Source organism: Lathamus discolor, chromosome 1 (genome assembly GCF_037157495.1).
Source record: "Lathamus discolor isolate bLatDis1 chromosome 1, bLatDis1.hap1, whole genome shotgun sequence".
Taxonomy (NCBI): domain Eukaryota; kingdom Metazoa; phylum Chordata; class Aves; order Psittaciformes; family Psittacidae; genus Lathamus; species Lathamus discolor.
This window is the reverse complement of record NC_088884.1, coordinates 76,349,702-76,373,676: the sequence shown is the minus strand read 5'-3', so window position 1 is coordinate 76,373,676 and position 23,975 is coordinate 76,349,702. Positions and strand designations below refer to the sequence as shown.

The 23,975-nt window shown below is 38.2% G+C and overlaps 1 protein-coding gene across 2 annotated transcripts in view; it reads right to left on the bottom strand.

The window, feature by feature from the left end:
• The window catches only part of DGKI (diacylglycerol kinase iota), a 214,013-nt gene that overhangs the window by 110,540 nt on the left and 79,498 nt on the right, over positions 1–23,975 (bottom strand). For both annotated transcript variants that reach the window (XM_065681455.1, XM_065681464.1), the window contains exons 3-8: positions 17,321–17,416; positions 13,823–13,897; positions 11,639–11,695; positions 10,312–10,377; positions 6,305–6,376; positions 5,679–5,795 (exon numbers count right to left, since the gene is read on the bottom strand). In XM_065681455.1, the coding sequence (XP_065537527.1) occupies positions 5,679–5,795; positions 6,305–6,376; positions 10,312–10,377; positions 11,639–11,695; positions 13,823–13,897; positions 17,321–17,416 (483 nt within the window). The remainder of the gene's footprint in view (positions 1–5,678; positions 5,796–6,304; positions 6,377–10,311; positions 10,378–11,638; positions 11,696–13,822; positions 13,898–17,320; positions 17,417–23,975) is intronic.

Below are 23,975 nucleotides of genomic sequence, written 5' to 3'. Positions count from 1 at the left end.
CTGAGTTGTTAACATTAAAGGAGTTGGGTGAGGGAGGTGTTCGTGGGCGTTTTGTTTGTTTTGTTTTTAAATAACTATATCACTTAACTACACAGAGAGTGGAAGGTGAGGGGAGACATACAGACCATAAAACTACTTGTATTTTTGCAGAACCTATTAAAATAGAACTTGTATCAAAGCTATTCTCCAGGCTGGCAATAGCCTCCTCAATGATACTGAACCAGGAAGTGTTCTGGTGTGATAAAAACAGTCCAAAGAAGGTGATTTTATTCTTATTTTTCAATCATTTTAGTTCAGTAACTGAAGCCATACCTGCAGGAAATCTTACCCCTTTTCATAGGATTGAAATTTTGAATTATAGGAAATACTGTAAATATTTTCGCAGTATTTCAACTCCTAGTCTAGACATCACCAGGAAACAAAGTAACACAGGGAATTAGAAGAAAGTTTATTGATTTGTTTTTTTCCTGGCTCCAAGAGGGGAAGCAAGATCCACCCAGCTCATCCAAAAGTTCATTTCTGTCCTGACCCTTTTCAAAAGTATACCACTAATGAAAAAAGTCAATAACCAGAGAAGATCAAATCTGTAAGCAGTGACATTTGTTCTTAATCCTGTTTGCTAACCAACATTAACAAGAATAGCTTCTATATTCTATTTAACACATAACAACTACTTTCAGAATTTCAAGACTTCAACACAACATACCAGATACAGAAGTTTATGTTTCCATATCTCTGAGAAGTTAAGAAAAAATAACAGCTATCTAACTTAAATAGCTAAAGGCACTGTCCTTTTTCACACAGATCAAGAAAAGCCCGCTGTAGAGTGCAAGGTCCTATGCTTTTTATCACCTCTCAAAATTCTTTGTGGACCAGGGCATAGTTAGGCCTTGCTGCTTACTGAAACTACTGAAGATAAGATAGTTTGCAGAGCAATTACATGGCATTTGCCCTTTTAGATCATATTTTGAGAAACCACCTAAAGAAGTATCTGTACTCTACTCAAAGTGATCTTGAAAGCATGATAAACCACAAAGATTGCACTGACTATGGAAGTGCATTGGCAATATCATCTGTATAATCTGTCATTGTCCTACCTCAATAATCTAATCATCTGTAGACAAAAGTCTTTCTGTCAATAGAAACACTGGGACATTACACTCAGAGCTGCCCCCTTTGGGTGTCTTAGCCCAGCTCCTCAGCTGTTCTCTGGTGAAGGAGTCTCCCTGGAGTGGGGCAAAACACAGGACAAAGAGGTAGATCTAATCTAACCACAGTCTTGCCAGCAGTCTGCAGAAAGGTCACAGGCATACTAAGCCTTTTCCTTATGCTCCAGCCCCTTCAGGTGCAAAATTCAAAATACTTATCCTGTTGGTAAAGTGCAGTGAATTTTGTTAGAAAATATTAGTCTGTAGCTCCAGTTAGTATCATACTAAGCAAATACTTAACTCTGCCTCTGGAAGGAATGTGTTTGTTATTCTATTTCCACAACAGATGCACCTAAACCCAGTGAAGGTCTTCTGGAAACGGCAAAGATAGTTTAGTAAAATCCTGACTAATTTTAAAGCATAGAGAATGTTTAAATGGAGTCGTCATTAAATCCCATTATAACATATCTTTTCTCTTGCCTATGGGTGGGGCAGGAAGAGGCACAATGCTATGTTAGAGAAACAGTTTTAGTCCAAGCTTTCATTCATCATTATCTCAATCTTCATTTCTGCACTCAAAATGGCACTAAAGTATGCTATGTCACAACTATGTTATCTCACTTTAAAAAAAAAAGTTCCAATTTTAGTCTAGTGTTAAGAGAACCTAAAACTTTGCTGCAATGATTGCAACTGCATGTCCATAGCAGATGAAAGGTGAAAAAACCTAATTAAAACATAAGCAGGTTCTCTTGCAAACATGCAGAAGAATAGCAGCGAAGAGTAATCATCAGCCTTTGCACACTGGAGAAATGAATGCATACTCCCTTGTCCACATAACAAGGCGATGAGCATTTTGTGAATGTATAATGTTATTCAGCAAAGTACCTGATAGCAAAGCATAGCTTTAAATGGGCACCATATGCAAATCCTAACTTGCCTCTAGAGAGGAAACCTCTCCTTTGTGGATTTCAGTTTGGCCATCTTCAGAAAGAGATTTTTTGTATTATTGAATGGTCAGTATAGGTTTCAGCAAGTTTAGCTAGAAGAAGAGAACTGAAGTCCTTGTATGGTGCTGGGTGGTGTGAGGGCCACGGACTACCTCAAGCAAATCCTATGGATCCTTTCACCCTTTCCATTTACAAAAATTCAGCCTTCATTTTCAAAGACTTTTAGCATGCTGGGCTTCACATGACTTCAAACAAAGAACAGCCTCTGGGAAGGTCAATCTTGACTGTCTTCTGGTTGTTCACAAACCACCATAGGACAAGGCAACTACACTAAGAAATTGACAAAATAAAGAAATAAACCTGGAAATATAAATATTCACTAGCACTTTTTCAAGGTCCTCAAAAGAGAAGAAGAAAACGCCATGCTTACCTTGAAGGGAAAACTTTGAGTCTTACAGTTACTGCCTTTGCCTTCCCAAACAGAAGGCAGGCTGAATCAGTAAATACATCAGCCAAATCCTCTACAGTATTGTTTAATAATTACTTTTCTCCCACAGTGCAAGCATATAGCAAGTTCATTCCCACACCTAACACCACTTGGGCTGCCAAACCTCACCTTAAAAACAATACCACCAATCAACAGGGGTAACCTGCTTTCATGAACTGTGAAATAGAATTGATTTGAACCTCAGGAAACCAGAACTGGTATCAAAGTGCTGCTAATGCAGTACAGAAACAGTGGAAATCAGTAAAGAAGTTACAGAAGTGGCTTACAATATGAATGACATGGAATAGGTATTGGGAGTTTTCCATTCATGTACATGGCTCATTATACACAGGGCTACCACCGATTCCAAAGCTGTTTGAATCATTCTGAATATTTATCTTGCAATTAATTGCTTGCAAGAAGCAAAAGCTCCCCGTTTAGAATACAGATTGGCAGTAGAGATTTGTCCATAACCAATTACACCATGATACTTCACTATCATAATGTTGCTGGTAATCAGAGGGGGAGTGTGCTCTTCATTCAAGTCCAATATTTGAAAGGTAGTGAGCCACATTGTATAAAATAAGCATGGAAACCCATTTTTGTAGCAAGAAAAAGAAAAATTTAAATTAAAAGTCAGGCCAAGGTTTTGCTACAAAAAGCCATCTTATTTGCTTAAAAGAAAAAACCAACAAACAGGATGAAGGCATCACTAAAATCAATTTCATATGAGTAGGGAATTCAGTCCAGGAGTTGCCTGTGACCAATGTAAGTAGTTAATTAGAGCTGAGGAAATATTTTATAATGAAATGAATCTAGCCAAATTTATTCCAATTGTGGAACATACGAAAAACAGATTGCTGCTTAAACATTTCTTTACTAACTGAATTTACAAAAATTTGAGAATATTGTGTTTGTATTCTGTGAATTGAATGCATTGAATGCATTGAATATTTTATAGTGTCTACCAAATGTTCATACAGGGTGAAGACGGTCATAATACACAGAAGGAGAGCTGGCCAGAAACAGCAGGAGAGGAGAAAATATTTCTTAAAAAATAAATAAATAAGTAAACAAGACTTCTGCCAAAAATCTGAAAATGCATTTGAAAGATGCGTCAGTATTTTCTACAGCAATAAGGATTCATACCCCAAAACTAATATTGCAGTGGGTACTGTCAAGAAGTTTCATGGCAGTATGTTCATTGTCTGTGCTAAATACCGTTTTGATCTATCTAATGCTTCAATTACTCAAGATAAGGTTTTTGCATGCTACTAACCCTGAATTTCAAGGACTTGAGATGTGATGAGAAGGGAATATTAGATTGAAGTACTTCCTTCTCTACTTGTGACTCAGGTACACAATTCTAATAGATATATTATTTTAGTGTAACATTTTAAACCTTTATTTAAAAGCATTTTTCCCATGAATCATAACTAACTGATCATATTTATTTTCTTATTTGAACTCCTGTGAAAAAATAATGGACAAGAAAGAAAAGTCTCTGTAAATAGTATAAGGAAGATACCCTGCTTTGGCCAAATGCCGAATCAAAAGAAAATTACAAGTGTCAAATTATTTTTTTTTTTTTTTATTTTTCACTAAAAATTAAATAGAACTAAAATTTAAAAGATCAAAGAAAGGCTACTATTAGTAAGGTCAGATATCGCTACAGCTATCACACAGGTGCTGAAAATTAGCCAAGGAGATTAAGTTCTTGCCAAGAACTCGCACAGATTCTTCAACACAGGAAAAAAGATTCCTCTGGAGGAGGCTGGAGTAAAACTAACAAAGAAAGAAGGGTGTGGGGAATAAATACAAGCGCTAAAGAAGCCTTTTTTCTTGGAGTGGAGGTATCTAGGAATCTTGCCTGCTCTCTCTGGGACTAAAGAAGAAATAGTGGTCTTTTCAGTCGACTTTTTGATTATTCTACATATATACTTCCACTTCCTTTCTCTTCTCCCCCCCTCATCTTTGATATCGAGCTTGTTAGAAAGGCTACTCATGCACAAATCTGGCACCCATATCCCTAGACTGAAAATAAAAACTGAGCAGGGTCACAACTTAAGACCTTTTTCCAGTTTCATGGGAGTAATTTTGTCATAATGCCTTGCCTACAGCCTGAACTTCTCAGCTTCTTGTTGACAACCAGGACACAGAGACAGAAAGCCCTGGGTCAGTTCCCAAGGATGGACACACTGATGTTAAGAACCCCACAAAACTACTCTATAAAACCAGCATTCCTGTCAATGGAGGAAAATTACAAGAAAGCATGGGTGGGAAACTTCAATATCCCAGACACTTCATTTCAGAAATAAAAAAGCTTGTCTCAGTGCTTTTGAAATAAAACTTGTACCAGCATTTCTGACTCCCTGTTAAGTTCAGTGTTTGTTTTTTTCAGTTCAGTCTGGAGTGAAAACAGACTTTTGAACAGGGATTAAGAAATAATACTTCTCGCATGATGTGAATCACCTTTTAATTTTTGGCCAGCTCTCTTTTGGATCCCTTTTTCCCTATTGTGCTCACCACTGAATTATATTCTCAAAGATATATCACATTCATTGCTAAAGCTTTGAAGTCTAATGCTCATTACCTGCAACTAAATGAGCACATGGGCTTACGGCTGACTTTCAGCAAGCACTGATGTAAATAAGAGATGACTGTTTAAATGTCCATTGATGGCAAATTCAGAGGGATGCCAGTTCAGCCACAGCCAATTCTTACTGCAGTTCAAGTCAATGTTTGCGAACAGTTTTTCCCTGTATTTGCTCAGCTCTATTTAATGAAACATGCTGGACTGCCTACAACACAGGGGATTTTCTTGCAATATGCTCACTGAACTCACAGTTACAGGAACAAATCTGAGCTGGATTTGCTCAGAACAAAAGTCATGTTTGTTGCTAATCGTCCCAGACAGGGAAATCTATTGAAGGGCTGAATGGAGGGGCAGGAGGATACAGGTTCATAATCACCATGGATGTATGCTGGGTTTCAGGATTGAACAAGCATGCCTTAGTGAAGGAGTATTGAGCAGCAAAGCCAGGTTGGCCCTGCACAGCCATACAGCTTCAGAAACAGACATCAGCATGCAGTTACCTGAGGTTTCTTCACCTTAATGATCCAGGTGGGAGGCACAATGACGGCAGCGTGAGCCCCCAGGGAACATGGCTCCTCAATGTGATGTAGCATGAAACAGGTGACTTTGTTATGAAACTGGAAGAGGAGAAAAGAGTGGAGTGGATAAGGCAGCCAGGAAAGACAAAGAAGAAACATGCAGAGAAAGAAGAGGGTGGCAGTACAAAAACTGGAGCAACGTTCCCAACTCTACCACCTTCAAGCCCTTCAAACCATGGGGTTTTAGGAACATATAACTAAACATCATCTTCCCTAAAGGCATCTTCCCACACCTTCTTACAAAAAATCACTCCTACTTAAACACAGATCAAAGACTGAACGTCACAAGCTAGTCTAATGCAGCTGTATGAGCTAATACAGAGCACTGATGGGAGGTAAACCAGCAACTATGTTGTGCAGCAAGACTCTTCTAGGGAACCTGTGTCAGCCAGGTGATGCTATGGTGTCTTCAAGGGAAAGAAACAGAAACAGCAAAACTGGCGGTGATACAGAGAGAGGGAACCCCGAGAGCCATGAAAAACAAAATTACTTGCACTGTGGCTGCTCAGTGGAGCTGCTGCCAGTCTCCCCGAGTACTGTTCACTTACCGCCAGCTTGCACCAGGAACAACTGATGGCCACAATCTCTTTACTATGGAAGGAGAATTTCTGCTGAAAGCCCTAGAATAAGCAGGAAAAAAGGATTAAATTCCTCCTGACTACAATAAAATTTACACCTTTAACTCTTGACAGGTGACTGTGCCAGGCTAAATCCATTCACCAGTCAGATACATTGGCTCATCCTCAAAGCTCTTCATCACCAAACAGATTTCTGGGGGATAAATAATGACAGGATTCATAGAGAAGGCTCTTCAACTGGTGCATTTTCACAGATACTTTTAAAAACACTTCTCCAAAATTTTATGCTGCTTCTTAGATTTTACAGTTAAAAACAATAGAAGAAATAGAGAAAAAATGCCAATTGTAATGGATTTATACAGACCTGACAGATTCAGATACTCAGATTTTCTGTTGAACAAAACTTTCTCTCACTGCAGACTTGTTTGCTCTAAATATAAACAAAAATTTGGTTTTGTTGGTGGGTTTTGATTTTTTGGATTGTTTTTTTTTTAACTACAGAGTGGACTCGACTATAAAGTCTGTCTGGAAACGTTCTGATTGGGAAATTAAATTTATTGTTTTAGTGAGCTAACTCAGACCAAAATCTTTTTAGTAAGTTCCAAAATTCAGATGGTCTAATTCAGATCAAACAGATAAAATATTTCTTTATAGTTTTAAAAAGAAGAAAGTCCATCATTACCAGCAGATGTGAGATTTTATTCCCCTATAGAAGAGTTTCATTTTGTAGAATGCAAATGCAATTTTAGCAGATTTATCACTTCGCTCTAAATTCTAAGGCTGGAAAAGACCACTGGGTCATGAACACCCTTCTTGCATAAAACACAGACAATAAATGGTAAGTTACAGCCCAAAAATTTTTGTGTTCAGTTAAATCTTGTTTTAGCCAGAGAAAGAATTGAAAAGAAAATAATTTTACAGAGAAGCAGAAAGTCCAGAGCTTCACTGAACATTTTGTCATAGTCACCTTCATTGCTTAGATTTGCAGTTGTCTGTGTATGTTATTCATTGGCTTTTATCAAGCCTCTCTATGCTACAGCTTGCAGAGGGACCACACCACCAGCTAAGGCTTGTTCCTGAAGAGGCTTGTGTCATCTCTGCCTAGACTTTTTCTATTTTTTTAAAACCTTCCCCTAATGCCTCAGGTTTTACATCCAGAGAAATTTAAAGAACAGATTCTTCATGACGATGTTGATTAGGCATATTCAGGTTTAGTAATAGGGCATGGTCAAATGGCTCCACAAAGACAAACTGGCCAGCTGCTTCTGGCTGGGCAGATCTAGTCTGCCATTAAGTGTGGGCACAAGAACAGAGCAACAGTAAGTATGATATGAGTGCTGGAACAGAGGTCTGACGGTGGACAAAATGGTCTATTCTCATTCATTTATCCTTGTGCTTCTTAACATTTCTCACAAATCTCAGTCCTTTTTCCCCAAAGTATATTAAGAAAAAATTATTTCAGCTCCTCATGGGCATGAAATGTTTTGATTTGTTCTGCCTTGTAACAACCAAGGGAGAAATTGTTCTTTCCCAAAACCTCCACTAATAAAAACCTTAAATTCAGTACATTAATTCCATGGCCCATCAGTTGTGTCTTTTAAACATATGGACTGAGCAGCTTGCCTGGTTCTGGATGGACCGTTTTTCATTTATTCAGTTAGCCATTTGGCTTTTAGAGAGTCATTAGAGAAAAACATATTAATGACAAGTAGCAATAAAACACCACTCTTCTTCCTAAAATTGCTTTACAAATGTAAACTAATTCTTCCTAAGGATACATGTTTGAGGTAATATAGCAATCATTTGAAAGTTATCTTTACAAATAAAGGAACTAATTAAATAAAGCGATGGACCGCAGGTCACAGTGAGATTTGATGCAGACCCCCCTTTATTCCACCAAAAATTATCTTTTCTGCCTTCTCTCGGTGAGAGGGAAGACAAAAATTCAGCTATACTGTTCCTGGGTCATGCAAGGAGGCCTTCTGCAGGAATTTAGAAATTTTAGGATAGAAAATTCTTTTCACCTTTGTGAGAAAATCAACCTAACAGTACCTGATTAGCCCTGATTCACAGACAGCCAATTCCAGAACAACACATTAAATCCTATGCTTTGAGCTACTCCTGTAGAAATATGCAGTGGTGCATACCAGAGGAAACATATTTTGAGGAAACTGAATCCCTGTCTTTCACTGACAATTACATTTGTCTAAATAGCCAGGATCAAAGTCCACATTAATTTAGACAGACACCCATGCACACAAACAGAGCACATAGGGATTACTAGCTCCAAGATGGTTTGGTTATATTCTCAAATGTATGTATCTTTAAAGAGTATTTTCACAACAGTGTTGGGGTTACTAATATTTTTTGGCACATATTTTCCAATGATATTTATTCCCTTTTTAATGCTCTCAAAGATATTTCCATGTAACATTACTGTAGGAGAGCCACGTATTATTACAACACAAATAAAGCCACGTAAGGATGTTGGGAAGCATTGATTCCTTAATGAATGTTTATGATTTGAAACATGAGATAGCTATATTCTAAATACTCTCTTTACTCAAATTATTATTAATAATAATTAAAATACTTAATATCCAATTCCAGCCATGGGATAGGACTAATATTACACAACAGTGAGACCTACCAGAATCACTAAGTATTCCATGAATAATGCTTTCTTTTGCTGCTTTAAATTTCTGCCATTCCATAAAAATGATAGGGTTTTTTCCCTTTGGCTTGTGTGACAAAAGAATATAAAAGATGGTTCTCACTCAGATGTGTACAAAATGTAACAGCAGAGCATAAGACAAGCATCTATTTTGCTGTAATAGGAGACTGTTTAACCAACAAATATAATGAGATTTTCTTGATGTTGTTTTCCTTAACCCTTTCTGTTTCTTGACAAAGAACAACTCTACTAAAGCACACCCATTTTAGTCTTAACTGAATATTTCTCATATGAGTCAAGGCTGACAGGAATTATAGGATGTACTAGTCATGTTGCCCACATGAATGTACCCAACACAGGTTTTGATACGATAGCTAGTAAGTACTCCTATTGCAAAATCAACTAACGCCTCTAGGGCAGATCCAGGCCAAAATGGCAGAGGGGGAAGGCAATATCATTTCAAAGTCACACCACAAGAATGCTGTACGCCAAGTGCTTTGCTGCACTGTTCCTATGCTAATGGCCATGAAAGGACACCACATTTTTAATGCATGCCTTGTTGCAGCTGGTAGCTGGTGATCTACATCAGTATCCGGATACAAATCTGATTTTCCTCTGACTTAAGTACTGTGCCATGGAGATGAGACACAGTCTAACTAGTTGGTGTTCAGAGGGAGGAAAAAGTATAATACAGTCCTGGAGAAAGGAAATTAAACCCCTGCTTTGTTTGGTTTTTTTTTTTTTAATATCTCTCAACAGATTTCAGGGATGCATAATATTTCAGAAGAAAGGTCTCCAGTAGGTAAGGTATTTCTTACCCCTTCTTATAGCTTTTTAGAAATAAACCTTTACAATGTATGCAGCAGAGGAAATGTGGAACAGTCTCACAAATCTTAGAGTCTGCCAGGGCAGAAAGAAAGCAACATCCTTTCTTTTTCCAAAAGCCTGAAAAAAATAAGACATCACAATTTTGGCACAGAAGAAAGCACTACAAGAACACCATATTGGCACAGGCTTAGCTTAATGAAGAAAGAAGCTCAAGGAGCCACAGCCTTCCTCCTCCTCATTTTCAGCAGCCAGTGAAGCAACATGTCCCAGGAACACATGATACGCTCATTCCTGCAGATGCAGCTGCCATTTCTTTTCCCACATGGGAATCAGGGCTCCTCCCACATATCAGGCTTGTCATCAGCCCTTAAAAGAGGCCAGGTGTTTAGGACAGACGGATTTCAGTGACTAGAAGGACCTACTGGCTACCCTGAATTCATAAGTGCCCAGTGTTGTGCTTCACTGGAAATCTTACCTTTCCACACTGCTTACATTTCCCCTCCTGCCTCCGCCTGTGCACCCAGTGATGGCGAACAAAGTTCTACAAAAGAAGGACAAAAAGATGTGTCATAGGAAGCAACGGCAGCTTGAACTTAGTGCTACCATCTGTGTGAAACTAGCTTACAGACACAAAAGCAAAGCTCCTTTCAGTCAATGCAATCATCTCTGGAGCAAAATTCAGCAGCCCCAGTGGGAAACCCAGACACTGCCAAGACTGGAGGAGGAACAAGGATGAGATGGTGTTCTTTATCCATATTGAAGTGTGGCCAGGACTACTCTCTTGGTGCTCTTCTACTAAAAGAAGGAAGTTCATCATATGATGTGAAGATAGTCATCACCTAAATACAGAGCGCAGAAGTGCCCTGCCACTGCTGTGTTCAGCCACAACACAGGACCCCACTCTTTGCTTGGCAATACAACCTTGTAACATAAAAAATCACAAGCCAATGCAGGAGAAGGGAAGGAGGGGAAGAAGAAGTAGTCATTGAAGCAGCCTTTTCTCCATATTTGGACTACTTACATCCAGAATGGCAGCAAGAGGTATGCAAGGGACAGGAGGGTGAGCAGGACTGCTGTCCCTGCTGCTGTGCAGGCAAGGGAGTTAGAAGGGATATGCTTGCACCAAGCTGTTATACCAGCCAACATTAAATCATTGATGTGGAAGTGAATTGAGCTACCTCTGCTAAGAGCCAGCTGGCCAGCAAATCAAAAAAGTTAAGAGGTGTTTTTGAAACACCATAAAAGTTAAGAGGTGCTTCTGAAACACTGGCTTCTAACTATGTAAGGAAAATATATGAATATAATAATAACAATAAATATCCAGCACCTTCAAAGGAGCTGAATTCGTAAAGTAACTGGAGGCAAATCACAAGGGGTTTGAATGTTTGATTACTTTTTCTTTTTTTTTTTTTTTTTTACTAAAGATATCTTAGGATGCTAGAGATACATCTAGGGAAAAGAAAAAAAGCAGGGATAGGTAAGTGAAAGGAGAGGGAAATACAGGAAAAAAAAGAATGATAAGGAAGAAAAATACAGAAATGCAATTAAAAAAAAAAGAGAGAATAGCTGGATGAATAGAAAAAGAGACAACGGAAAGATAAAATTGTTTCTGTCTGCATAAGTAACGGAGTGCTTCAGCTAGAATTCATTTTACATTTATTCTGGAGAGGAGAACGTGTCCCACTGGGAACCAATAATCTGTCTGAGGTTCTTGTGAATCTAAAAACACTGCTGCAGGTCCACACCAGATGGATCAGCATACAAATCAAATGAAGAGCAATCTTCATTTGTCCATTACTTACTTCTCTTGGAGATCTGGAGCCTCCATCTCGGAAAGTTGGTTTGCAGCGAAAATTAATCTGGCGTTAAAATAAAGATGTTAGAACTGAAAACAAGCTAAGAGAGAATTATTCCAATATGTTGATCTAGGCTAAATTTCCAAAATACTTATTATCTACTAAAATATTAACTTCAATAGCTGATCAAAGTAACTAATCTAGATGCCAGCAAATATATGCCATAATAATTCTCCTTGCTAGATGTCTACACAACCCTCATCTTCACTAATGCTATTGCTGCCTGCTCAGCTCAACTATTTAAACTGTCTCCCCCTTGCTTAAAAGGACACACTTCATCTGTTTTGGCCTTTTTGTTGTTCTGGGGTTTTGGTTTGTTTGGGGGGAGGTTTGGTTAAGGATTTTGGTGGGGGTCTTTTGTTGGTTTTTTGTTTTCTGATGAAAGTCATTTGCAACCAAAGAGGACTTAAGCTGCAGTCTCAAAAGTTAATAGGACCTTCTTCCAACTTCTGTGAGACCTCTTTGCAAATCCTAGTGTATAGAGGAAAAAAAAATACGTTGGAGAGAGGCATGGGAAAAGACCAAAGGGTATGTGAGTTAAGGATACACTAAATTAAATAGATTCAAGCTTAAGGTGACTATCTTTCAAAGAATAAAACACTTAAGGAAACTGCACAGCTATGCTTTTGCTATGAAAATAGAAGGATCAAGTTCCCCTAAATTTAAGTACAACCCTTCCCATATGAATAAGCTTAATAACAACCTTCAAAATAGTAGCTCAAAGGAGAAAAAAAAAGACAAAATACTCATTACTTAAGAAGAAACTAAAGACAGCAATATTAATCTTTCTCCTGGGACTGCTATTCGTTTTTTTGTTGTCGAGTCGCGGCAGCCTCACAACAAACAAGACCCACAGGTTATGTTTATTTTACTTACAAATGTACACCTTTGCAGAGAGGGCCAAGCAGAAGACTGATGTATCAGTTTTAAATTCCACAGGCTTTAAGAAGGATGCAGACTTTATAAAATCTTCTGCTAAGAGGTAAACTTCATGGTCCTCAGAATGGAATAAATAAGCTGAACAGAATGGGGTTTTATCTAAGTGCTCATTTTCTCTGGCTGGCAGTGCCACCAGCTCGCTGGACTATGGAGAGTCAGTGAGCACTTGCTGATGATGAAGGAAGTCATGAAAAATTCACTGGTAGCACTTCGTGCTGAAAGTGTGTGCTAATGCTAATTTCACTGTGGGTAAAAGCATCGGGGGTGGAAATGGTACCTCTCCAACTTGGCATTATGGCAATCACTATGACATTTGTGAACACAAGCCCAAATGCTTGGAAAGGAAAAAACTCTTTCCAAAGGGTTGCTGCTATAAATTTGTTATGCATCAACTTATTTTATGAAGGACAACATTGCAAAACATACAGGAGTGAAAAAGCAGCTCTAATGAAATCAGTGAGGAAATTCCCACTCATATTTCTTTGCACATATCCCACCAAAAAAAGAAAAGGGGGGGGGGGGAGAGTTCTTTAACACATTACCAGTTAAACTTGATGAAGACAAATTGCTGTGGGGAAAACTGAAGTCAATGACAGATACTCTACAGGTGCTTGGGTGTGACAAGGGCTCCTTGAAGGAACTGAGAAGCATGACAGATGCTCACAAAAAAATAATGGTACTGAAAAGCAAAGTTTTGAGCAGAAAATACTATAGTCTAGTAAATACCGTGAAAAATGTTCATAGTAGCATCATGTGCTGCATTGCTTGTGATAAATACAGCTGTCGTAGGATGAGTTATGTTGGGTTATTTGAGCAATTTTGAAAGTCCTATTTTGTACATGACAAGATTCTGCATTTTCTAGCGTCAATTTTCAACCTAGAAGTAGAGGGAAATTATTTTTTAAACAAAAAATGTGGAAGTATTCCATGGTGGAGGTGGGGGGTTTGTTGTTTGGATCTTGCTTTGGTTTTGGCTTGGGTTTTGGGTGGTTTTTCTGCCTTTTTTTCTTTTTTAATTGTTCACAGGGTTTAAAGAAATATACTTGAAAACATAAGCTGTAATTTAAAGCCAACAAATATACTGGTAAAACAGATATGAAAACCAACTTGCCATATGGTGTTTTCCGGCTCTGAAGCCTGACTTAAGTAAGCGTTGCCCACATCAGGCTCCAGCAGATGGCAACCTCTTACCTTCTCTAACTGCTCCATGCACGCGTTGTGGACCACAATCTTGCAAGCAGCACACTTCCTGCGCAGAGCAGATTTCTGCAAGAGGAAAAGGAGGCGCGTGTGCATAGAGGTGCGCTATTCCCAGAGGGGAAAAAAAAAAAAAAAGCTGTAAAAAAAGAGATGTTTCGCTCCTTGTGCAACATATATTTTTTTCCCTCTCTTGGTGCTCTCCACTGTTCTGTATACTGAAGAACGGTCTGCAGCTCTTCCAGTTTAGAGTTGGACTTTGTGAAAAAGACAGAGCCACAGTACTCCAGCTTGTGAACTAGAAGTAAAGGGCTCCCTTTAAGTAGCAGATGAGGTTGTTAACAGTGCAGATCACCACTCCAAAAGGGAGCAGCCTGTGAAGATGATGAGCAGAGACAGTGAAAAGAGGAGAAACACCACACATGCAAATCAGAGAACTCAGACCAGTTCAGAACAGTCTGTCATTTCATGCTTATCATATAATATTTAATTAGATAGGCCTGACCACTGCATTGCAAAAAAATATTTGGGTACTTGGGTGATTTAGCGGAGGATGATAACCTTCTCACAGAATGTTGTTTAATGATTATGAAATGTTACAGCAGGGACAAAATTCTCAACCTAATTATGCTGGTTAGTTTTATTAATTTCAGTAGGGCTTTTAAGGTAATTCCAATTGAATCCCCTAACCAAAGCATATCAAAGGCAAGAGACTGCCTCCAGGAGAGAGAGAAAATATATTTACTATTATTCCTTGCATCTACTCAATTTAATAAGCCAGATGGAATTAATTTCCATAGAAGTTTGACTTATAAATTTGTGCTTGAGGAACAGAAAATTTATTAAGCACATAATAAGTAGAGACTGATTTGCTTCAGACTTTTACATCCAATTTATTCGTATTCATTTAAATCTCTTATAAACTTTTTGTTTAAAATTTTCAGTGTACTGTAAATAAACTCTAGAAGAAACAGGAAGTACAGCTTTGTCTCATATTATAGATAAATTATTGCAAATTATTATAATTTTACTGAGTCTCATAAGTCTCATAATTATCTAGTTACACCCTATCTGTACGTGCTTATGGTATGTGGAGTGTTGTTCGAATGTTTCACTTGAAGAATGATGGTATCGTATAAGACTAAGCTTTCATGTGTTTTGTGATGTGCTAGCTTTAAGTGTGTTTTTAGTCTCTGTGTTTCCCAGGAAAAGTGAAACAATATAAAGTAATCCGTCCCTAAGAAGAAAATCTGCAAAAAGCAAACAAAGATAGTGCCTTATGAGCAGCTTTTATATCTTGCTTTTTAAGTTGTTCTCTTGATTCTTGAATATTGGTGGCATTGCAAGTAGTTACAACCATTTATAGTGAGAGGCTATCTTTTCCATTACTTTTAACTAATTTATCATAAAATGTCATCTTAGTATTCCAGAGATTCTGAATGTTCTTTATAGGGTAACATTATATGCAAAGTCTGTGCAGCTACAGCTTAATTATTTGTAACCACTTCTCCATTGAAAACATTTGTTTTTAAATATTCTTCATGTAAAAGAGCTAAGTCAAAGGAAGACGAGGGCAGACATAAGAAAACACAGTGTCTTCAAAAGATTCAAACTGGAAAAGCATTAGCCTCTTGACAGTTCAAGTTAAACTAATCACTATTAAAGTTAACTGGATTTTGCTTTCCATCTCTAGTTCTTAAGGTAATGAAAGCCCCATACCCTGGGACTATAAACTCAGATCTTGCTTCTCCCAAATGGAACCAATATACTAGTACCTTAAATTGAAAAGATTCTCAGTCAGATGAAGCAAAATCCAGGCAATCAAGAACTGAGCAAAGTTAAGCTCTGATGCTTCCTAAACATGACTCAACATCTCTAGACCTATTGGCTGGAAAAGCTTGTCACCACAAAAGATGTCTCCTAACATTCCCGGATAAAAGTGTAAGTCAATGAATCTAATTCACCAGCTACTGCAAGCAGTCCTTCCAGCTCCTAGAGAGATATACCTTTAAAACTAAGACACAACCTTAAAAGTCATATGCAACATATTACTAAATTTCCATGCTCCTTTCAAGGATCTAATTCACAGGGAATTATTTACTTAGTCTTAGAAAGGCAAACTTCTATTAAGACCGTAAGAACAGTCATACTGGGTCAGACCAAATATCCACTTAGCCAAGAAAATCCTGTCTCTAGCTTTGCCAAAGCCTAGTGCCTTCAGACCAGTATAAGCAGAGGGTAAACACAGAATGACACATCATAGAATACCAGCTTGGAAGGAACCTCAAGCAACCTTTCTTGGAAAAAAAACAGCCTGGATAAGACAGACCAACACTCTTTCCAACTAAATCTTAAAAGTATCCAGTGTTGGGGATACTTCGCTTAATAATACCACTTCCCTTGAATATCACCAAACAATCAACAGGTTGTTACTGTTGGGACTTTGCTTCAGTATTCTTTGAAAGCAGGCATAGACTTCCCAGGCTTGATCCTAATTTGCTTGAGAAGTTCTGGGGGGTGAATATTAAATTTGAGCTATGGAAAGCACTAGTGTTTTGGATCAAAGGGCCCCAAAAACTGGAGGTGGTTAGTGAATCAAAATGCTCTGATTTGGATCAAATGATCTGAAGTTTGAGCTTGGGGTTTGGTTTGTTTTTTGAACAAAGGCAAAAAAAATGGTATGGTGAAGAGCCACAGGCAGTATCCAGAAACACCCCAGAGAACAGGGACTCCAGTTATACTTTGCAGTCTAAGGCCAGATGCTCCCTTAAGCACTGATTCAAAGCAAGGGCTTGAACACAGGTTTCCTACTGTCTCACCATATTTCCTAAATACCAGTTTAAGAGGGGTACAGTATAAGATGGGTTTGGTCTTTTTCTTCTCTTCTGCTGAAGCAGTTTAACTAAAATACTAGGTGAAGAGTTGCTGAAGCAGACTGGAAGTATAAAAATAACTCCCCAGTCAAAGAAGAGATACACATGAATTAGAGATCAAAACCTTCAATACGAAAAGGCAGACCTCAAATATTCTTGAAAAGAAGAAGCCAAACACTGGAATATGAGCACACTAATGAGTGCGTTCAAGAGTCTGGAAAGTTCAGTTCAAGTCCTTGCAGTGATTAAAATCACAAAAATTTGATCAGATCCTATTCTCAGAGACATTTGTGCATATAAATAAAATAGGCTACTTTCTTTGAACATTTCTGAATTATCTCAATATTCTAGCCTTTTTTCCCCTTATCACGTCAATAAAGATACTCATTAAATCCATTCTCATTGTGTACATAATCTGGGTCACACAAAAATCCTTAGGGCTTTTTCCCCAAGCAACAAAGTCTTCAACTAGAAGCTTTTTGCTCCTTTTACATTCTTTCTGTAGCACAGGCATCAACAACAGCAAACAGTCCAAGCTCCCAAGTGTCTGAGTGCTGTATTAGTCTGAAGTCAGGCTTGTTACCTCAAAAAGAAAGAAGAAAAAGTGGAAATAACTCACTGAGAATTTGACTTGGCAACTTTCCTCCCCCAGGTAGCAGAGGTCCCCAGAAACATTTGTCTCCAGCCATAGATGCTCTCCATTCACAGCATTTTCCTGAGGAAAGATGATTGTTATTCTGGTTTGTGAAACTCAGCTACGTGAGTACAGAGGGGGAAAAAAAAAGATCTGATTTTCACCACAAAATCACGTCGTTTTGTTTTTCTACAACACAAAGCCAAAAGCCATAACAGTATCACCCCGGGAGACCAGCACTGCTTAAAAGATGTTGATGATACAATGAATAATGTGTCACCAATCAGAAAGACAGTATTTTTATGTAGAGTTCAGTGAAACTTTGCTCTCATGTTCTTCCCACGTGCTGCATAGTTTAACTGAGACTCTAGCATGACATATACACAGAATTGTAAATAAACAGAAAATCAAAAGAGATGGATAAAAACCACAACTACTGAACTTCGAACCGGAGAAGACCAAATATTTGAGGACCAGGCCCAGAAGTGCAAAATAACATACTAACTATAGCTTTAGGATAATGGGATACTTTAGATAAGGAAAACTGCTTTCTTTAGAATGGCTGGATCAACACTTTATGTTTAGGAAAACATCAACAAAAAGTTAAGTGGCCAGGAGAGACCAGACTTCAATTTTATACCTGAAAGAATGATACTTGCACTGAGAGCACTCTCAAAAAAAAGAAAAGAATAATGTACCTAGCACACTCACAGCTAGTAGTGATCGACATCTTAACATCTGATTTTTCTTTGACAGCCTCATTTGACCAAAACTGTACCTCAGTTCTATAAAAAAATCTAGTTCTGAGGAAATTTGGTTGTATGAAGTCTAAAGTTTTCCTGACCGTAATCCTGGCTTGACTAAAAAGCCTAAGAATCCTACTGTACACTACCTGAGCAAAGTGAATAAACAGGATTTCTGTTCAGCCAGAATTAGAGCACGACGGAAAATGCTTTGACAGTCTCTGACATTTGGTTCCCACACTGCAGAAGTCACAAATGATGACGCTTACCAAACAGATGGCGTCCGACAGCAGGATGCTCTGAAATAGCCATCTTGGTTAAAATAATTTAATTTAAATACCACTGACAGCTTCAAAGTGCTGAAATGAGAAAGCTTCTCTTGCTGTGCAGATTTCTTAGGTAATGCAGAGAAGCAGAAGTCACAAAATCCTTTGCCTTCTGGAGTACAAGTGCATCCACAGTAGCCAAAAGCTGTGCAAGTCTTCATGTGGTGCCTACTGCAACTATGGTGCCCACTTCAAATAAATCATGACAACAAGAACAACATCGGAGGTTTTCTGGTACAAGGTCTACCTGTCCACGGGTCTAACTTCATCAGAGATGTTCCCATTGATGTCAGACTTAGTGCTATCCCTCAGCACAAGGGGCTAAATGAAAGTGAGACTTGGATTCCAGTCTAATTCCATTGCACCCTAGTTAGACTTCATTTAGTGGCACTGCGCTATACCTCCATTTCTTCTCATCCTTCTGTCTGCCTGTCTACCTGAACTATAGATTCCTTGGGACAGAGATTTTCCTGAACTGTACAGTTCAGTGCACAATAGTTTAGGTGAGGATTTTTATCATACAAAATAATTTTTGAGGACTTGAACTAGCTTAAGAAATTCTTTGAGACTTACTCAGATGGTAAATTACTCAGACCGTAAGTTCTTTCCCTTCAGGTTTATATTTATAGTAAAGTAATTTTCTTTGACAAGAACTGCACCAGTTTTACAGCATACTAATAAGATCACTATGTCCACAGTATTGCCCAACATACGAACTTCCTGTCTAGTTTGTGAGGAGCCAGACAAGAGGACCAAAGCAGGAGGTTATGAGCTCAAAAAGGTGCTTGACCTGAACACATTCTTTGTTGACAAAACAGTGCAAACTCAACAGAGTTAAATTTCACAGATTAGAAGAGATGTTTGGGAAGGATCAGCTGTTAAAGCTAAGTGAGAAAGCATACAGCTCTTGGGACATAGGTTTTAATGAGGAATCAAAATTATCTTAAAAAAATAGATTAAACATCACTTCATTCAGACCATGTCCACATAACTTGCCATCCAGGATTTCTAAAGATAAAGTGGCCTATTTCCATAACCTAGTTTTGACTGATTTTGTTCTTTACCGTTCCAGACTGTATCATAGATTCACATCTGACTTTACATTCCAGTGTAAATAAAATCAGTAAGTAGCCTACAAGGATGACCTTTGTAGCTCATGCTATGATAGAGTTCTGGCAAGACTAGATGATAAAAATGTAAATAACCTGATATGCTGTAAGTGGCACACCTCCAGATACTTACTGCCACAAACAATTTCACAATGCTGTATGTCAAAACTCTCAATTCCATTAAATTGATATTGGAAAAAATCTCCTTTCATCCTGAATTACAGCAAAGACCTGAGACTTCCCAAGATGAAATATCCTCTCGCAGAAGAGCTTTGCCTGTCGATTACGTTGTCTCAATAAGATCAAAGGGAATTATTTGAACCTCACTGTTTTGAATTTTACAGGGCACTGTCATTTATATGATGAGACATTGAATTGCTGTTTATGAGAACCAAGATGATATAGTCAAAGGAAAATGCTTTGACCTTTTCTAAACCCAATTTTCCTTTCAGTTCTAATAGTAAATTTTTACAAAAATCGATATGTTTCTATAAAGAATTTTGACTTCAGAAAGTCAGCATTTTCTACTCCAAAATTTACAGGCGGTATTTCACAATGTGCGGGAGAAACGGGTACTTCATCTACTAACACATAACCTGACAAAAGGTCTCTGGGACCACGTCTGGCACAATCTCCGGTTTAACACAAAATTAAAGCACAATAAAGGCTACATCATCATTTATATATTTTGATACAGGTTTTTTCCCCCACAACAGTTGTGAATTCAGTGTTCAGCAGCCTTTTCATGGGTACTTTGCAAGCTTGGTTTATTTTGCACTTGACATCTTTGTTTGGCTTTAGGAGTAAATAGCTACCAAAGAGGCAGTCATCCTCTTTCTGTCCTTTACCCCTTAAACTCCAGTCTCATGCTTTTGCTATTTTCCTTATGCTGGAGCTAGTGGCTGTGAAGCTACACATGAACCAGCCTAACTAATTGCAAAACATAGATAAATTTTATCTACTAAATCAGTGAGACAAAATGACTCACCCTGGGACAACATAACTGCTGGATCTGACAGAAGGAGTGGTGGGTTAAAGGTTGGTTCAGTGGGACCAGATGGTTTTAGTACCAGCTCGGTGTTAAAGCAGTTTAACTGATCTGTCAAATCACGCTTTTAGTCTGACATGTTTTGCTTTGACTTGCTATGTACTGAAGGAACAGTCCATCATCATGGATAAAACAGCAACAACCATAGCCTAATATTCTGCTGTTAAAAAGAAAATTGAGAACTCTCCTTCCTTGCCTGGCTTCCCAGCCTTGCAAGAGTGGGAACTCAATGTCCTGTGAAGACCTGCTCACTGAAGCAAAGGCAGCAGTGCTTTCCTAGTAAATGCAGTCTGCCTCACAGGGGACACATGAACTCAATACGCTCTCCCACATGGAGACCTCTCATTTGATTGCTCCTGATCCATTACCACCTTAACAGCAAACAAAAATAATTTCAGTACAGCAAACATTCCTTGCATATGAAACAAAAAACACACACAATCCCTCCTCTCCCTGATGTGAGAGAGAAATAGGGATTCAAGGGCTAGGAGCTTGGGAACAATGTAATTACATGTATGTGATCATAACTTGTGCACATTTCACCAATTCAGCTATATTTCTTCTCTTAAATGCCCCATCATGACTAAATGACAGAGTAAGTATTACCGTTTTTCTAAAGCCCTTAAGTACCTCTATACCTCACTGTTCTTCAGGCTGCAGTCAGCATGGTTGCATGGTTTCAAAAGCAATACAGATAAACCCGAGTAATTTAATTTGCCATGACAAGCAGCTACAGATATTCAAACAAACACATCAGTCAGTCCAGCTTTCTAGTTCAAAGGAATTGTAACTCCAGTTGTAATAGGAAGAATGAAGCATTCCAACACTCCTGCTGTGACTGGCCTTCCGCGAAAAAAATTGTAAGACAGATTCCTAAAATAAGCCATTAAGAATATTTTCCCCTTGTTAACACTCCAGTGACAGAGATTAATCTTCTTACAAATATACATTTGGGTGATAAACTTATTAGTGTAAAGTTAGTGCTCATCAATCTAAAATTAATTAAAAACATTTGTAAGCAAAAATTACCTTTAGCCCTTTTCTTCATATGTCACTATTAAGCAGAAACAAGCTTGTTTGGATGTCTTTTTCCCAAATGTGTGTGTCTCATGTTTGGCTTGTGTTTTACCCTTAAATCTGAAATTCCAGAGTTTGTAATGCTTATGTTGCAAACAGTGGCAATGTCCTAAATGTTTTTTCCATTGAATTATATTCTCTATTTAGCACATTTTAATTTCAGAATATTCTTCATGTAGAAGTCACCAAATTACAAATTACAAATGTAATACATGGACATAAAAAAAAAACAACAAACCCCATTGTGCAGATGCAGTACTATATCATTATTTCAAAATAACTTGCAGATACATAGGCTCCAACTTTCAGAACTATTTTTGGACGTGTAACTTTTAGGCCTAGTTCACCACTTTCTCTGTTATTCTGCTATTTTCTTTTCCATCACCAAGCTTTCCAACATCGCTGAGTCAGTTGCCTACTCCTGTATTCTTTGTTGTCTTCTTGAGACTACCATCATCTAAAATATCATCTGTATGCTGAAGCAGAATAACAATGTTTGTCTTCACAAAGGAGCAATGTCCAGATGCTATCAACTGAGATGATGATTCCCTAGGTTCTCATGAACCATTATTTCAGCTGACAAAAGCTTTGCTGCAAAAAAGACTGAAGTTAAGGGGAAAAATATACCTGTTTTCAAGAAGGGCATCTTCTGTAGTATTACTGCATCCTCTATAATACTGGGGGAAAAAATAGAGAAGGCCACCATTTTGAAATATGACAACCCTCTTTTTTCTGTTTCAGTCTCTCTGGAAAGAATACTAGTTCACAAAACCTCAATGAAAAAGCAACAGCGGGGTAGGACTACTGATTCTGAACACATGGCTTCCTGTGATCCACACACAAAATTTCTGCAGTTTTTTAAGTATGCATGGAGCTTGCATTCAGCACTAGTTATTTAAGTGGAACTAAAGCTCCCAGCACCTCTACATGTTTTTATGTGACTAATGGATACCCATACCGCAGGGTTCTCCTTTCCCATGCGAGTGTCTGATAACGTAGATCTCTTCAACTGAATACTCACTTCCCAGTTACAAAACTTAGTCGTGCAGAAACTCTAATGGAAGGGAAATATCCTTCAGTGTAAAAATTAATATAGCTTTTAGGAATTGATGATACAGAAGCCAAACCTTTCACATAGAAAAGAAATGCATTTATCCACATTAATGAGAGAAATATTTCATCCTATGTAAAACACATTAGCATATTAAATGCATGTTAATTATCTGAAGTCTACATCACTAAGCACTTATAAACACATACTGTCCATGAAAGTAAATGAACAGCACTACTGACTAATGCTAAAAAGACCCAGAACATAATGCACTGCAAAGTCACATTCACCAATTATAAATACCTCACTAGCACAGGCCTTTTCACTGTCTATTTATCTAGCCCATACTTCATCAGTTTGTCTACAAAGGTGTAATGGGAGATTGTGTTGAAAGCCTTGCAAAAGTCAACGTAGCAGCCATTGCTCTCCCCTCATCCCCTCATTAAATGACCAAGCCAATCATTTAATTATAGAAGGCTGTCAGGTTTGCCAGGCATTATCTCCTCTCCATAAATCCATACTGACCACTCTCAATCACTTTCTTGTTCTTAATAGTTTTGGAAATGGCTTCCAGAAAGATTTGCTCCAACACCTTCCTAGGAATCAAGGTGAGGCTGATGAGTCTGGAGTTCCCTGGATCCTCCTCCTTGTTCTTAAAGGCAGAATTGACATTTGCCTTTTTGCAGTCCTTAGGAACCTCCTCTGATCATCATGGCCTTTCAAAGACAGCAGACTGCTCTTGCAATTATATCAGCCACCTCTCTCAGCACTTATGTGTGCATCCCATCAGGCCCCATAGACTTCTGTATGTTCAACCTGAGCCTTCTGTAATTGAATCATCCTCTACAAAGGTAAGTCTTCCTTGGTTCAGTCACTGATGTCAGGGACCTGGCATTCTTGAAGGTAGGTCTTACGGTAAAAAAAGACATTAAAAAACACCCACAACATAGAGCACTTTGGGTTTTCCAGATTCTTTGTTACCACATCCCTTACCCCATTCAGCAGTGACCTAACATTTTTTCAGTGTTCCTACTGCTGTTGATATGCCTACAGAAATCATTCTTGATTCCCTTCATATTCCTGTTAGATTCAACACTGGATGAGGTCTGGCTTTCCTTACCCCATACATATGTAATTGTGTAGTGCTTTTTACAGTTCTTCTGGGTGGGCCTGACCCTGCTTCCATATATTGCTAAATGCCAATTTTCAGCTTCTACTCCAATGCATAATTTTCTATTCCTGTTAAGATGTACAAGATTCTTTTTCTTTTACACATACAATTTATG